Below are 14,481 nucleotides of genomic sequence, written 5' to 3'. Positions count from 1 at the left end.
AATACTCACCCGAGGAATCACCCCACTCCTCTTACATGGAGATAATTTGAGGTGGAGGTACGCTGCCACACCTGGTTCCATGTCTCTGTTTTAAACCTGAAGTGCAACAGCATCTGCGCAACCTACCATTCAACAGCAAAAACCTTTTTTTCCCCCGAAGGTTGACCAAATGCTGGAAAAATTTGAAATGGACACAGACACTGCCAACGCCATGGGTGCCCTTCAAACATCTCCCTTCAGGGCATCCGTTCAGAGGCAGAAAAACAGGACATGTAGTTAAGACTACCTCTACAAATACTCCTCCCATCCACCAGCAGTCACCATAGAACTACTCCGCAGGAGTCTCCAGGAGCAACAATAACAGGTACAGGGGTAAAGAAGACTGTGGATAAGGGGCTTCCACCTCCCAACAGGGACTCCCCTACCTTCCTACTATCACATCTGTCAGCGAAAATCTCCAAGATTTCCCCCCGCAGGAAATCACATCAGACAAATGGTTATTAGCCATCGTTCAGTATTGCCACTCCTAGAACTTCTCGTACCGCCAACCAACATTCAGCCCTGAAGCATGTTCTTAGCAGAGATCATCTCAATCTTTTAGAAGAAGAGGTCCAAACGCCCTTCCAAAAGGGTTCCATAGAAGCAGAACCCATGCACCAACTGGGCAAAGGGATGTACTTCTTTTCTTTTCTTATTCCAAACATAGACAGCTCACTCTCATCCATTCTGCCTCCAGCCGGTATGTTCATTTAGAACATTTCTGGACGGATGATGGTGGAGGATGTGATACCTCTGTTCCAGCGAGAAAATTACATGGCAGCATTATACCTCATGTATGCTTATTTCCACATCCCCATACATCCTGCTCAACAAAGCTACCTGTGTTTCAGGGTACGTGGTTGGCATTACCAATGCAAAGCACATCCCTTAGCATCACCATTGCCCCAAGGGTCTTTACAAAGTCCCTGGTGGTGGTAGCGGCCCACTCAGGAGAGGGATGGGCATTCACATTTTCCCATGTCTCAATGACTGGCTGATCAAGAGTTACAAGTACCCAAGCGACCATCTCCATTTTTCACAACCTTGGGTTTACCATAAATGTGGCCAAGTTCCATTTACAACCCCTTCAAATCCAATCTTTTCTGGGGCTGGTATTGAACTTGGTTGTTGGCAAAGCGCACCCAAGCTCTCAAAGGGTTACATCCTTTGGTCCTCATGGACCTCTTTTACAGCCACAATATTGCCTTAGTCAGAACTGTAATGTGTCTGCTGGGCATGATGGCCTTATATATTGCTACCATCATAAATCGCTATCATACCCAAGCCCGGTACACATGCACCCGTTGCAAAAGTGTCTTCTAGCACAGTGGTCACAGGCTGAGGGTCAAATGGTGAATATAGTGTGGTAAAGGCCAACCTGTATCGCTGTAGAAAACAACAACTTGGTGCGAGGATGGCCTTTCCTAGACTTCACAAGTCATCATTACTGCTGATGCCTCGTAATTCAGGAGACGACTGCCCTGAATAAGGCCACAGTGTAGGGTGCTTAGACCCCAAGCAGCAGAGTCATCACGTGAACTACCACAAGATTCTGGTGATACACCTTGCACTGAAAACTTTACTACCACGCATCAAAGGCAAAGTATTTCTGGTCAAGACAGACAACATAAATGCCATGTATTACCTACAGTAGCAGGTTGACAGCAACTTACTCTCACTTTATTTGCTAGATTAGGAAACCTTGCATTTGGTGCTCCACCACCGCATTCACTTGATGGAACAATACTTTCCAGGAGTGGACTACTCTCTGGCAGATCTGATAAGCAGAACTCATCAACAAGTCTGTGATTAGGAACTCCACCCGCAAGTCCTGCACCAGCATTTCCAAAGTTTGGGCACCCAAGAATGCGAAAAAGTTAAAGTTTGCCCCCACGTACACGAACCCACAGCATGTAGGCAATACAGGATCAACTGGTCAGGGATATTTGCTTACACATTCTTCTTCACCTGTTACTTCCATAGGTACTGTGGAAGATGTGGCAACATCAGACTCTCACCCCAGTAGGCCCCACCTGGGCTCGACAGGCCTAGTACTCAGCCGAGTTCTTAATGTCAGTGAGCCCATACGAAATGCTTCCGAACAGGCCAGACCCTCTCAGCAGGAACTATGGTCGTATAAGATATCCAGATTCCAAGCAAGCCGATCTAGTGATCTGGCACCAGAGGTCTACCATTCTGCAGCCTGGGTCACTTTCAGGAATGCATGGGCATGCTGTGGGAGTCTCTCAGGCCCACCACACGTTCATGACATGCAGCAAAGTGGAAATGATTTGTCCACTACTGCATTGACAACAAGCCAGACCACGTATATCCTGCTACCTAATATTTTATCTACTTGCTCAAACTTCAAAAGTCGCTGCTATCCTACCCCTCGATACAGCTCCATCTAGCCCCCAAAGTTGCATTTATGAGAAACAGGGAACCTACTTCCCTCCTCCATATGTAGCTTTAATCAAGGCACTAAAAGAGTCATTCCTCCCAGAGTTACCCCAGCACAATATTCTCCTTATCAGACTCATGTGTCCATCTTTTGAGCCCTTACAAAACTGGCCTTTCCAGTATTTTTCATGGAAGGTAGCATCCTAGTTGCGATTACTGCTCAGCAATGAAGGCCTCACGCTGCAAAAGCCCTTCATCCAAATTCACAAGGACAGGGTAGTGATCAGGACAAACCCTAAATTCCTTCCTAAATATTAGTGTCCCATTTCCACCATAGCCACACCATAGAGCTCCCAGTGTTCTTTCTCCAACCAGATTGGGTAGCAAAGAGGGCGCTTCATACTCTAGATGCCAAGGGCGCCTCATGTACTACATAGAAAGAACAAAACCTTCTCGCAAAGCATACCAGCTGTTTGTAGCCTTTTAAAAACCCCACAAGACTCAACGAATATCTAAACCAGGAATTGTAGATAAATAGTCAAGTGCATTCAAACTTCTTATCAAAAATCCAAGTGAACACTCGTTATCACTCCCAGTGCACATTCTACGCCCCAGAAGGCAGAAAACTTAGCCTTCTAAGGGAACATTCCCCTAGATGTCATATGTAAAATGCTACCTGGTCACCCCCCCACACACACTATTTTGTGGATGTGCTAGCCAAACACCTGGCTATGGTTAGCCAGACTGTCTTAAGAACCTTATTTCAGACACCTGCATCATCCACACACTATCCACCGCTTATGGAAGGGTGCTGCTTTACAGTCTGTATATAGCATGTGTATCTAAACGATGCGGGCTATGGACTGAACATTTTACTTTAAGTATCTATTTATAGCTTGCAGTGCTGAAGATTCATGTGCTCCCACCCTCCTCCCCATCTGTGTGACTCTGATCCCAGATCTCTTCTTTCTTTCAGTTAGTATCTCGCCATACAATACACATGTGCATCATATTGTGTTCACTCAGCACACCCAGCAACTCTGACCTGTTGTGCAAAAAACAATCTAACATGGAGTTGATGCCCGTGCATATTGCAAACTAACAGAGGAGTTCACATACCTCATAAGACAAAAGACTACTTTGGAGATACCAACATGCAAAAGTCTGAGCCCAACACTAGATTGCAGGAGTATGCAGAGCATGTGACTATACAGCACTGCATGCTACAAACAGGTGCTTATAGGGTAAGTAACAATTTCCTTCTACCTCTGAAGCCACTCTTATCTTTCCCTACAGGCCATGGGCATAAAGATGATAACCAACGCTAACATACGGCAGCCAGTAGAATGTCCTGAAACCCCTATGTACATGCATCAACACGTCAGACTTCCAGGAACTCCTGCAGGTGGTGGTGTTGGAGGAATTGATCTGGCTGACCGTAGGACTGTCTTTTACAGTAAGTATCTCCTGTCCCTCTTCTCCTTCCATTACTTTATTCACTTGTCATTGTTCCATCACTTTCTGCTTCATATGATAAACATCTTTTTAGGTTTCACCTACTGACAGCTTTACCTATCCGCCAGGAGGTATTGTCACCACACACACATACATAAGGCATGCATATATAACAATAGAATATATAGAGAAGGATATTTGGACATCTGCTTGCATCCAGTGGCTACTTTGGTTTAGCTGTTTTTTGCAAATAGATCACAAGGTGGTCCATTGACATTGGCATCGGGCCTGCACATTTAGCAGATGGTAACATCTGAAGAGTACTGCCTTTTGCCATTTGTACACAGATACACACAAACAAATCAAAATGCCCTGCCACCACACTAGCACACACACATACATTCATGAACTCCCTTATACTGAACCTAAGCCTGACCCCACTGCTGTGGCCTGTTGCCCAATTGATTGTTCCAGTGTTTCTTTGTTGTCCCTGAGAAACTTCTTTATATAATTGACTGAGGGGATTATCACAGTGACACACTTAGAAAATGTAATGTAGAAAATATAAGCCAGTCGATATATGGTGAACAGAAGTTTCCAAGTCACTGAGACTCTAACTCTCAGAATGCACTGATATGTAAAAGCAAAGTCCAGGAAAGGAAAAGTGGTGTCCCGTCAAAATGGGGCCATCTGGTCACCCTAGGCAACTCAGCAAAAATTCCAGCCTACACTTTGCTATGCACTGCATGTTCAAAAAAACTGCTTGCAAAACCCATTTCTAGCTGTTCAGGGTTATTACGAGACTTTACAAAGATAAACTGCCACTAAGGGAAACAAGACGAACAGTAGAGTTATTCTGTTAGTGCCACAGGACTTTCTGAACAAAAAGGCACTGCACCCTCAAGCCCAAGGTAATTTTGCATGTTTCTATAATATACCATTTTACGGGCTACTTTCATCAGTGACTGGTTTCTATCTATGCTGAGTGACTTATTGCTTTATCTGAGCTGTTTGTTTTTTATTTCACTATCCACATACCTAAAAGAATGGTGCAACAAGTGCTGCTCTGAACTAGACACCCCCTGGATTTGCTATGTTCGTTCACTCATCATCAGTGGGAGGAATCTTTGCTGCCTCAGACAGGGCACACACCTATAGTTCACCCTTAGCTTCTTTACCAACTGCTGTGCCAATCTCTCCCTCCCCCCAGCAGTGCCATTGGCAATGCTCTTTCACTGTCCTGCAGTTTAGGTCTGGTGTTAGGCAAGACCTTCTAGTTTAATTAATATATATACATATTGTACTGACTTGTATGCCAGTCCTCTTAATCCATTGTCCTTTTGTTGTGTTATTCACATTTTGATTTTGCCCACTACAGCTTACAGCATGGGATAATAAGTAGGCCCACCAGGGCTGGTGCCAATAAATGCATTAAGTAAAACAAGTTTTTATATATTCAAAGTGTAGCAGCTAACTGAGAGTTTCTGTGATTGAGCGAGGACTGCTCATGAGGCACCCAGACAGGCCTGCGGGGCTTACAATAGCAAAAATGTCATCAGGCAGAGTCAGATTTCCAGTGATGCGTGCACTTAAGTGTGGATGTCAGGTTGGGCAGTGGCCTTCTTTCGGCCAACCAGACGTGCACTAGGTCTGCAACACAGCCCACATTAGTCAGCTAGGGATGCCTCAAAGGCGCAGTCACCGGCCTCGGTATGAGCAGTGAGGTCCCCTGCCTCAGCCAATCCTAGCACTGCAGCAACAGCAGGAGCAGTGCCAGGATTGGCTTAGACTGAGAGGCGGCGTGTTACAAGGTGCCTGCATTCAGGATTCTACTGGTGCAGTGTTTGAATGTGCATGGTGGTGCATGTGACAAGAGGCAGTGTGGGGATGGGGGAGGACGCTGTACCTCTCCCTGGTGTCCAGTCCTTTTTTGTCATTTACATGATGCAGCACGAGGAGATAGGCCACAACGAGCATTGGTTGATCCAGAAAACAGAACGGAGTTGTCTTAGTTCGTCGTTGAGATTCCTTCCCCAATCCACACAGGTAAGTAAGTATTTTAAAAAATGAGTTGATGTGATGAAATAATTATGTATTACGATTTGTATTCCAGGGATCATGTTGTTTATGATGTAGTTCAACTATGGTAGTTGGGTCTTTGTCAGCATCGGAGCCCGTGGACTCCCTCCCCCACCAGGACCATGAGGCGCCCACTTCCCTCAGTCCAATCAGCCTCCCAGCAGGGAATTCAAAATATCCCAAAGCATCAGGTGCCATACAGTCCCAGCCTAGAGGCCAAGACCCATTCAGGTGTGCTGCTCCTGGGAGGGCCACTCATTCAGGTGCAGATCCTCCAGACTGTCTTTTACGGTAAGTATTTCCTGTCCCTTGACAGGTGCACGTTTAGGCCTCTTAAGTCCTAAGCATGTGCCTGTAGCATTTTTTTACGAGGGCCCACTGCATCTGATAGATAATGTGTCTGTCTGGTGCTACCTAAATGAATGACTACTGTCTTAAATATGTGCGTCCTCATTTATAGGTTATAAAATTAGATGTAATTTGTGTTCAGCGTTACTATCCCTAGTTTGGCCTTCTCCCACATGAATGGTGAATTTAAAGCAGTAATCATACATAAAGTGTATTTCTAGAGCACTACATTGGTCCTAGTGTAGCATCCTACCAGTGTTGCTTGCCACACATTGGATGTTTAGCATTACCTGGCTGAAGGGTTGGCATTTTATCCACCTGAAGGATGAAAAGCTAACATTGCTTTTATATTTTTGGATGATTTTAAATATTCGACTGATGGGACACAGTGCCATGAACAGCCATCTAGGGCTCTGACAGTATTGTCCAGGGTTGTTGTCCCGAGGAGATCTACGCAAAATCTGAATAATGATACATTCAGCTATGGCAATACAAATCACTAATATAAGCAACTGAATTTGACTAATTTCATACATCGGTCAGCATGACAAGATTTCAATTCAACATGGTGCATCAAGTTCACACCTCGACTAACCTCTAATTAACATTGGCATGTGGGGCTTCATGCAAAACAAATTTAGTCAACACAAATTTGGAAAACGTCTAACTTGGGCCCTATCAAAATAGCAGTTGGTACCTAAAAGGAAAAAAACACAATGCATAATACAATTATCCTTTCATAATTACCAATTACAATCAGCATTCAAGAAAGTCTTCGTCCTTCAGGTACCGGTTCGATCAGAATGGGGCAGAATTTCAAAGGGGCAAAGTTAAGGGCAAGTTTCCTTGCAGCAGCAAGGAGAATGGGCAAAATTACTGCATGGGCAAGACGGGGCAATTTAAAGTTAAAGTCTCTAGGGTGAGAATTCTCAAAGTCCCTTTCTCTGGAATAGAGAAAAGGGCATCAAGATGTCATCTTAGATGGCATCTGGCATTTGGCTTCAAGGATGGCATCAAGGAAAATGGCTGACTTCTCTTTGTCCAGTGGGTTTAAGTAAGAAACATTCCAAATTCTGCAGGGTCTTCCATTGGAGGGTTCATAGGGTGGCTTCAAATTGACCAATGAAAAATGTCTTTCTACTAGTACTCATTTATGCATACATTGTCCTTGGAGCCCTGGAACACAAGTTGCAACATGGCTTGCCAATTATTTTGGTATCTGTACCCTCATTGTCCGCACCTGCAGAGACTGACCTTGCTTCAAAGGGGATGAAACTGGCCTAGTACGAGACCTTGGAGATAAGTGTATTAGTCATCTCTACTGGAAAAATACAACTTTAAGCAAGAATATATGTTACATTAGTTCAAGGAAAAGCCATGCAGTTAGAATTTGAGACCAGGCAACTAGGCCAAAGCCTCTACTAAATTTAAGCTAAGCACAAACAGTTTCAATAAGAAATCATGGCACACATTTGCAATTATGACGGATTACTACATTTTTCAATTCTTCATGATTATTAAAGCACGTTTATTATATTGGCGAACTACTCCGAGGGCACGATTTCCCTCGTACATTATTTTCTTGACTAAAATCACACTACATTATACGATTTTGGTTACATGATATATGAATATATGTCGGACCCTCTTTTTCTGCGTCATCACACCTAAGGGGGAAGATACAGTATGAGACAAGATAGCGGATGTATGGCACTTCAGTTCAGAGCATCCCCTGCACACTATTATCCTGTCCACTCCCTACACTCACGCTTTGATGGCATTGCATCCCTCTGTGAGGGCCGCTGCTTTAGAGTGTTCTGAGCCTCCGAGACCAGCTTGAATAAAAATCCAAGATTTTTGGAAGCAGCATCATAATATTGACTTCTGCTATCATTCTGAGTCATAATGATAGCAGAACTCAATAATATGATGCTGCTTAAAAAAATTCTGGATTTATTGCAAGTGCGTTTGCTGACACTTACAAGAGACGGACTCTCCCATTTCCAACCCAGGAGAGAGTGTGGGTAACCATGATGTCAGTTTTGATGTGTATAATTTAGAGGTGTTTTAAAACTGCTCCTTGTGCAGAAGTTAATAAGTGCGAGTCTCGGTGCCAGCTCAATATCTTATGTGATTCTGGGCAAAACACTTTCGGACTCTGAAGAGTTTGCCGGATGGAAAACTTTGTCCGCCAAAATCACGACAGGACCTAAGTTTCCGCCTGCTGCCCTGGCCGAAAACGGGCTGCAGCAGAGTCTCAGGCTCGAATCGAGCTGGCGGCAATGTTGTAGCCAGCAGGGTGCACCAGTACTCTTGCAATGTTCACTGTCTGCAAAGTTGACAGTGAACATTACGACGGTGCTGGGGGGGGGGGCCTGTACTGCCCATGCAAGTGCAAGCCGATGGGCAGTGCAGGGACCCTCTGTGGTCCCCTGCACATGTTCTCCGCCGGTGGTGTTACTACCATGAAAAGGCTGGTGGAGAACGATATCGTAATCCCCAGGGCAGATTAGGATCTGTACCACCTGTAGACCCCCGGGATCCAAGATCATGGTGGAGCTGCCGGTTCCCTGTTGGACAGCCAGGGTTGTTATGTGGTGGTCGACCGCCACACCTGCGGCAATCCAGACCACAACTGCGAAGGTGGCAGTCGTAAAACTGCCACACTCATCAGGCCCTTAATCTCCCTGCGTGGTGCCTACCAAAAAGTAATGTAGCTAGGGGTCACGTACAGTGCTCCAACACCTGTGGGGCGAGTTTTTGCTTTATAATACTGCAAAGAAAAAAATACAAGTGGATCCATTTAAATGGGGGTAGATGTTTGCAGTTGGCAAACAGACTGTGTGTGGCATCTTCCTAATTCCCCTAAACAACGTGAATTTCTCAAAATTATGCTTTCTGCATAATAACAGCTGGTGAAACTCTGCACAGTAAATGAACATTACAATCAAAGCTTCACTGCAGGAGTGCTGAGTAGTTATCTAATTATCAGTCAATGCATTTTCAAATAACTGCACAACAGTGCGACTCAGATGTGGATAATTAATTTATAACAACTCTTTCCTCTATGTGTTAAGCACAACTTCATTTATTTTTCCAGGCAGAGAGAACGCGCATTTTTTATTTTCTCACCTAATTTACAAATGCTCTAAAGATTCACCAAATGCTGCTAGCTCCGTGCCTCACCTGTACATTCATTCAAATCTAGGCTGCACAAGGCACATCGAAAGTTTTACAAAGGAAAGCACATGTTTTCAAAGAGCCTTTCTGGTCTGACACCTACTGTCTTCTACAAATGTAACTTGCACATTGGACTTGGCTGTGACAGTCGTGCCCGCACATCAGGGCAAGGATTTCCTCCTACAGCATAGTTTACAGCCCACCCCGAGCCCTGTGTGCTGTGTTGGTTTATGGCCTGACAAATGAAATGCGGTCGCAAAACATTCGCATTTTACCACCTACTTCAAGTAGGTGGTAACCCATACCCAAACGGGACCCCTTCCCCTTTGTGAATGCATGCAAAACCATTTTTCCAGAACAGGCAGTGGTCTCACAGACCACTGCCTCCTCTTAAAAAATGAAAAGAAAACTTTTAATTTTTCTTTTTAAAACATATTCCGTTTACCTTTAAGGAAAACTGGCTGCATTTAAAGAAAAAAAATGCTTTATTTAAAAGCAATCACAGACATGGTGGTCTGCTGAGCCCAGCAAGCCCCCATCCCTGTGATTGTAGCCATTCACAATGGGTTGAAAATTGCATCCTACCTCATGAATTTTAATGAGGTAGGTCGAATTGCTAAATGAAACTACTGGAGTTTCATACATTCAAATGGCGATTACCTAATTACGATTCGCAAGAAATCGCAATTAGGTAATCGCTATTGGAAAAATTGATACAACTGTCCCCAAATGCGAACAATAAAATTAAAGCTATTTGTCAGACGTTAAACAGACAGGACCTTTTAATAACAGATTAGCTAGGATGGCACCAATGCCTTGGGCTATAAGGGCATCTGAGGAGGCCCCACTTACCTCTGATGCGCTGTGCTCTTGTGAATAGACCAGAGAGTTATCATAGGACACTGTGACAGAATACATTGTTGTCTGTATATCTTGTGTTATATTGATTGTAAGATTGTTATATTGATATAACTTACAAGTTATATAAAAAAAGAAGACAAAAAGTGCCTTGCAAGCGATTCAGAACAAAAAATAGAAAATATATTTGTAGTACAAGAATACAGTGCATGCATTTTGTGTGTTCATGTGTTAAATAATAGCCATAGGCTTTAAATATTACAGTAAGGCATGCTTACTGCAATGCATGCAGAACTGCTGTTCATTTCTGAGCTGCTTACAACAATGAATATTCTGTGACCAGCTTCCATTCTGTGCCCTGCGGTGAGTTTGCTTAAAGTGCCACTTACCATCAGCACCCTTAGGCCCGCTTTTAGAATGTGGAAGCGCATGTGTAGCCATTGAGTGAAGATCGGTGATGTGGGCTGCCATGATTGAAGGCTGCAGTGGTGCTGGAATGATTTTCAGAGTGAGATACAGGTGTCAATGTTGCATGACTGACTGTAGTCATAGGGATTGTGAAACATACAAAGGGGGTGATTCTAAGTCTGGCGGGCAGCGGAGGCCGCCCGCCAGACTTCCCCCTCCAAAATACCGCTCCGCGGTCGGAAGACCGCTGAGGGTATTCTGGGTTTTGCACTGGGCTGGCGGGCGACCGCCAAAAGGCCGCCCGCCAGCCCAGTGCAAAACTACCTTCCCACGAGGACGCCGGCTCCGAATGGAGCCGGCGGAGTGGGAAGGTGCGACGGGTGCAGTGGCACCCGTCGCGAATTTCACTGTCTGCAATGCAGACAGTGAAATTCTTCGTGGGGCCCTCTTACGGGGGCCCCTGCAGTGCCCATGCCATTGGCATGGGCACTGCAGGGGCCCCCAGGGGCCCCACGACAACCCATACCGCTATCCTGTTCCTGGCGGGCGAACCGCCAGGAACAGGATGGGGTATGGGCTGTCAGAATACCCATGGCGGCGCAGCGAGCTGCGCCGCCATGGAGGATTCAAATGGGCAGCGGAAAACCGGCGGGAGATCGCCGGTTTTCCACTTCTGACCGCGGTCAAACCGCCGCGGTCAGAATGTCCAGCGGGGCACCGCCAGCCTGTTGGCGGTGCCCCCGTCATTTTAGCCCTGACGGTCTTGGACCGCCAGGGTTAGAATGACCCCCAAAGTTATCTCAAAGTCTGTAATGATGTAAGCAGCAGGTTATTCAGTGTGACCACAGAACTTCATGTGGTTCAGTGATTACACTGAATAACCTGCTACTTAAATCATTGTCATATCTTTTTATTGATGCCACACCTACACTTTCACAATTGCCTTATTAATCTTCTTGCTTTCTCAAATTTGATTGAAAATGCACCATTTGACCACTCTTTTTTACAAAATGTTCTTGGGGGGAGAACCCCCCCTGAACCCACATTAAAACAGTTTGGCTCGCTGGCTATGCTTGCTTGCCAAAAATCACCAGCCACCATTTCAGGATTGGCTAACTACACTCTGAATTATGGCAGTCAGCCGTTACACAAGGAGAACATTCGCACACAAAGTAGTTCCCTTAGGTGCCAGGGTCTATTCTGGCGATGTTTGTGTTGTAAGAACAAAAGGATATTTTTGAGTTTCAACAATGTATTTTTTAGATTGAGACCCCAGCAGCTCTCCCAGCTGGCAGGGTCAGTACAGGTCCCCCTGCCCAGCACCCTAGTAATGCGCACTGTCTGCTGTGCTGCTGTCCCTTGTGGGCGGCAGCTTTGCCACCTGCTCAATTACAAGCCGGTGACAATGCTGCCGCCACTTTCCCGCTGGGCTGACTGGCAGTAACCTTGGTTTCCACCCATCAGTCAAGCGGGAAAGTCATAATAGGTTTGGAAGGGAGAACGCCCCAACAGTGGCAGCAACCCTGTTGGGAGTCTGGTGGACAGGTGTTCCCATCCGCCAAACTATTAATTAGGGCCATAGTTTTGCAAACTCCATGATGAAGCAAATCAGGCATTGACCAAGCCAAAAAGTTGGCATCCCACACTAGAGCTATCAGCTTTGCTAATGCATGTTATTTATTTATTTTTTCAACATTTAATTTTTTATTCTGTGGACGCTTTGGATGTGTAGTATTTCTTTGTCTGCCTCTGTTGATGAAACACATAAGAAGTCATTTGTTATTTCTACACCTGCGTTCTAGAACAGTGGTACCCAGCCTGTGGTCCGGGGACCCCTGGTGGTCCATCATGCCTCCTCAGGGTCCGTGACTGCTTAAAAAATTAAATAATATTAACAGATTAGGTCCCCAGATTTCAGCAATGACTCAGTAGGGGATCCCTACATTCCAATAAAGATTCAGTGGGGGTCCCCGGGCTCCAGTAATGATAAAGTAGGAGTGAATGGAAATTAAAAGGTTGGGAACCACTGCTCTAGAACATTAATACCTTTTTCTTAAGATACTTGTGGCACTTTAATCCTGAAGGCCCTAATACCTGTTTGCTTTGTTTTGCCACTTGCATGTTTCACTGGGACGCATGAAGTCATCAGCCTTGGACTATTTTTTAGATTAACAAAAAAAACTATTTTTATCTCACTTACCTTCAAACAATAATTTAGCCAAGCCACCCATTAGATAATTTAAAACATCCCATTCTAGAGTGTGTGGAATCCACCAGCTGATGACACATGACATTATGGTGTCCGTCATAAAGTTCTGTATGCTGAACCATCACTTCCCAATACAGACTCAATTCTGTCAAAAACACATGGTGCTCATGGCAAGTACTTTACTTTTATCTAGCTAGGTTTGAGACCCTGTGAAATACATCTTAGCAGTGGAAGTTTCCATGGCAAACCAGATGTTGTTTAAAATGCTCCCTCACTTTTGAATCGAACAGGAAGAGACATGCTTTAAATAAATATCGTACCTATTTTAAGAAATAAGTATTTTGCAGAGATGAGCATTTTAATGGTCTCCATATTAGTACGGCCATACCCCTGTTGCGTGTACTAAAGACAACTTAACAGACTTAAATATACTCGAACTGTACAAGGTCTCCATCTCGAAACTGGGCTTATGTCTGCATTACATAGCACGGTCTGACGTGACTGCTGTATACACTTTTGTGAGAGAACAGGGCTGATTGCAGAGGCCCCCTAGCTTTTTGTCCCCATTTTCCACTTTTTGCTGGTGTTTTCCTGACTCTGATTGTGCCCTGGGTACTGCTAACCAGGGCCTGTGCTCTGTGTAAAATCAGTATGCAAATTAGGCTAATTATAATTGGCTAAGTCAACCTACCTCTAAGTCCCTAGTATATGGTAGGGCATGTAGGTTTAGGGACCCCAGCATTGGTAGTGAACCCATAGGTGAGCTGCTGAGGTGCCTAGTGTTATGTTAAAGGCAGGCCTGCCTTGCTGGCTGCTTTTAAATTAAAGTTAAATGCAAATTCGACTTTGGAATTAAAAATAGTTCCAAAGTCTTAAACTACCTTACTCTTACATAAAAGTCACCCCTAAGGTGTGCCCTATGTGCCCCTAGGGCTGGGTGCCATGTAACTATAAGCAGGGACCTTATAAAAATAGTTTTATAAGCCCTGGTGAGATAAAAACAGCCACATTTGTTTTTCTAATTGTAGTGAATGGCCTCCATAGGCTAGAATGGGGAGACTTTATTTTAATTTTAAAAGTCCCCTTAAGTAACAGATACCAAGAGTTTTGTATCAAATTAATTGTTATAATAAATCCCACAACTTCCAGTTGTTGGATTCAATATAACTTGTTCAGGTAAAGAGTTTTAAACTTTACCTGAAAAGTTGCCAACTTCAGCCCTGCAGTGTTTCTGCTGCTGTGCTTTGATTGGCCAGCCTCTGGCAGCCTGGCCAGGCTACCTTGATGAGGTGTGAAGTGGCCTGGCTTCACACAAAGAGATGTGCCTGTGGGAGGAGATATCCCCTCAGCAGATGGTGAGGCAGGAAGGGGGAGGGCTGCCAAACTGGTCTTCAAAGGCAGAGAAGGACATTTGGAGCAACCCAGCAACACCCCCACATCCTGCAAACCCAGACAATTAGGTGCCCCCTTGATTAGATTAGGAGAGGGCAGGAGAGGGGTGTGTT

General features: G+C 44.8%; 1 protein-coding gene across 1 annotated transcript in view; it reads left to right on the top strand.

The window, feature by feature from the left end:
* LOC138303652 (alpha-2-macroglobulin-like protein 1) overlaps window positions 1–14,481 on the top strand; it is a 296,020-nt gene that overhangs the window by 144,611 nt on the left and 136,928 nt on the right. Inside the window, exon 17 of the mRNA XM_069242955.1 lies at window positions 3,736–3,895. Coding sequence (XP_069099056.1) covers window positions 3,736–3,895 — 160 coding nt within the window. The remainder of the gene's footprint in view (window positions 1–3,735; window positions 3,896–14,481) is intronic.

Source organism: Pleurodeles waltl, chromosome 7, assembly GCF_031143425.1.
Source record: "Pleurodeles waltl isolate 20211129_DDA chromosome 7, aPleWal1.hap1.20221129, whole genome shotgun sequence".
NCBI lineage: Eukaryota > Metazoa > Chordata > Amphibia > Caudata > Salamandridae > Pleurodeles > Pleurodeles waltl.
This window is presented reverse-complemented; position numbering and strand designations above follow the sequence as displayed.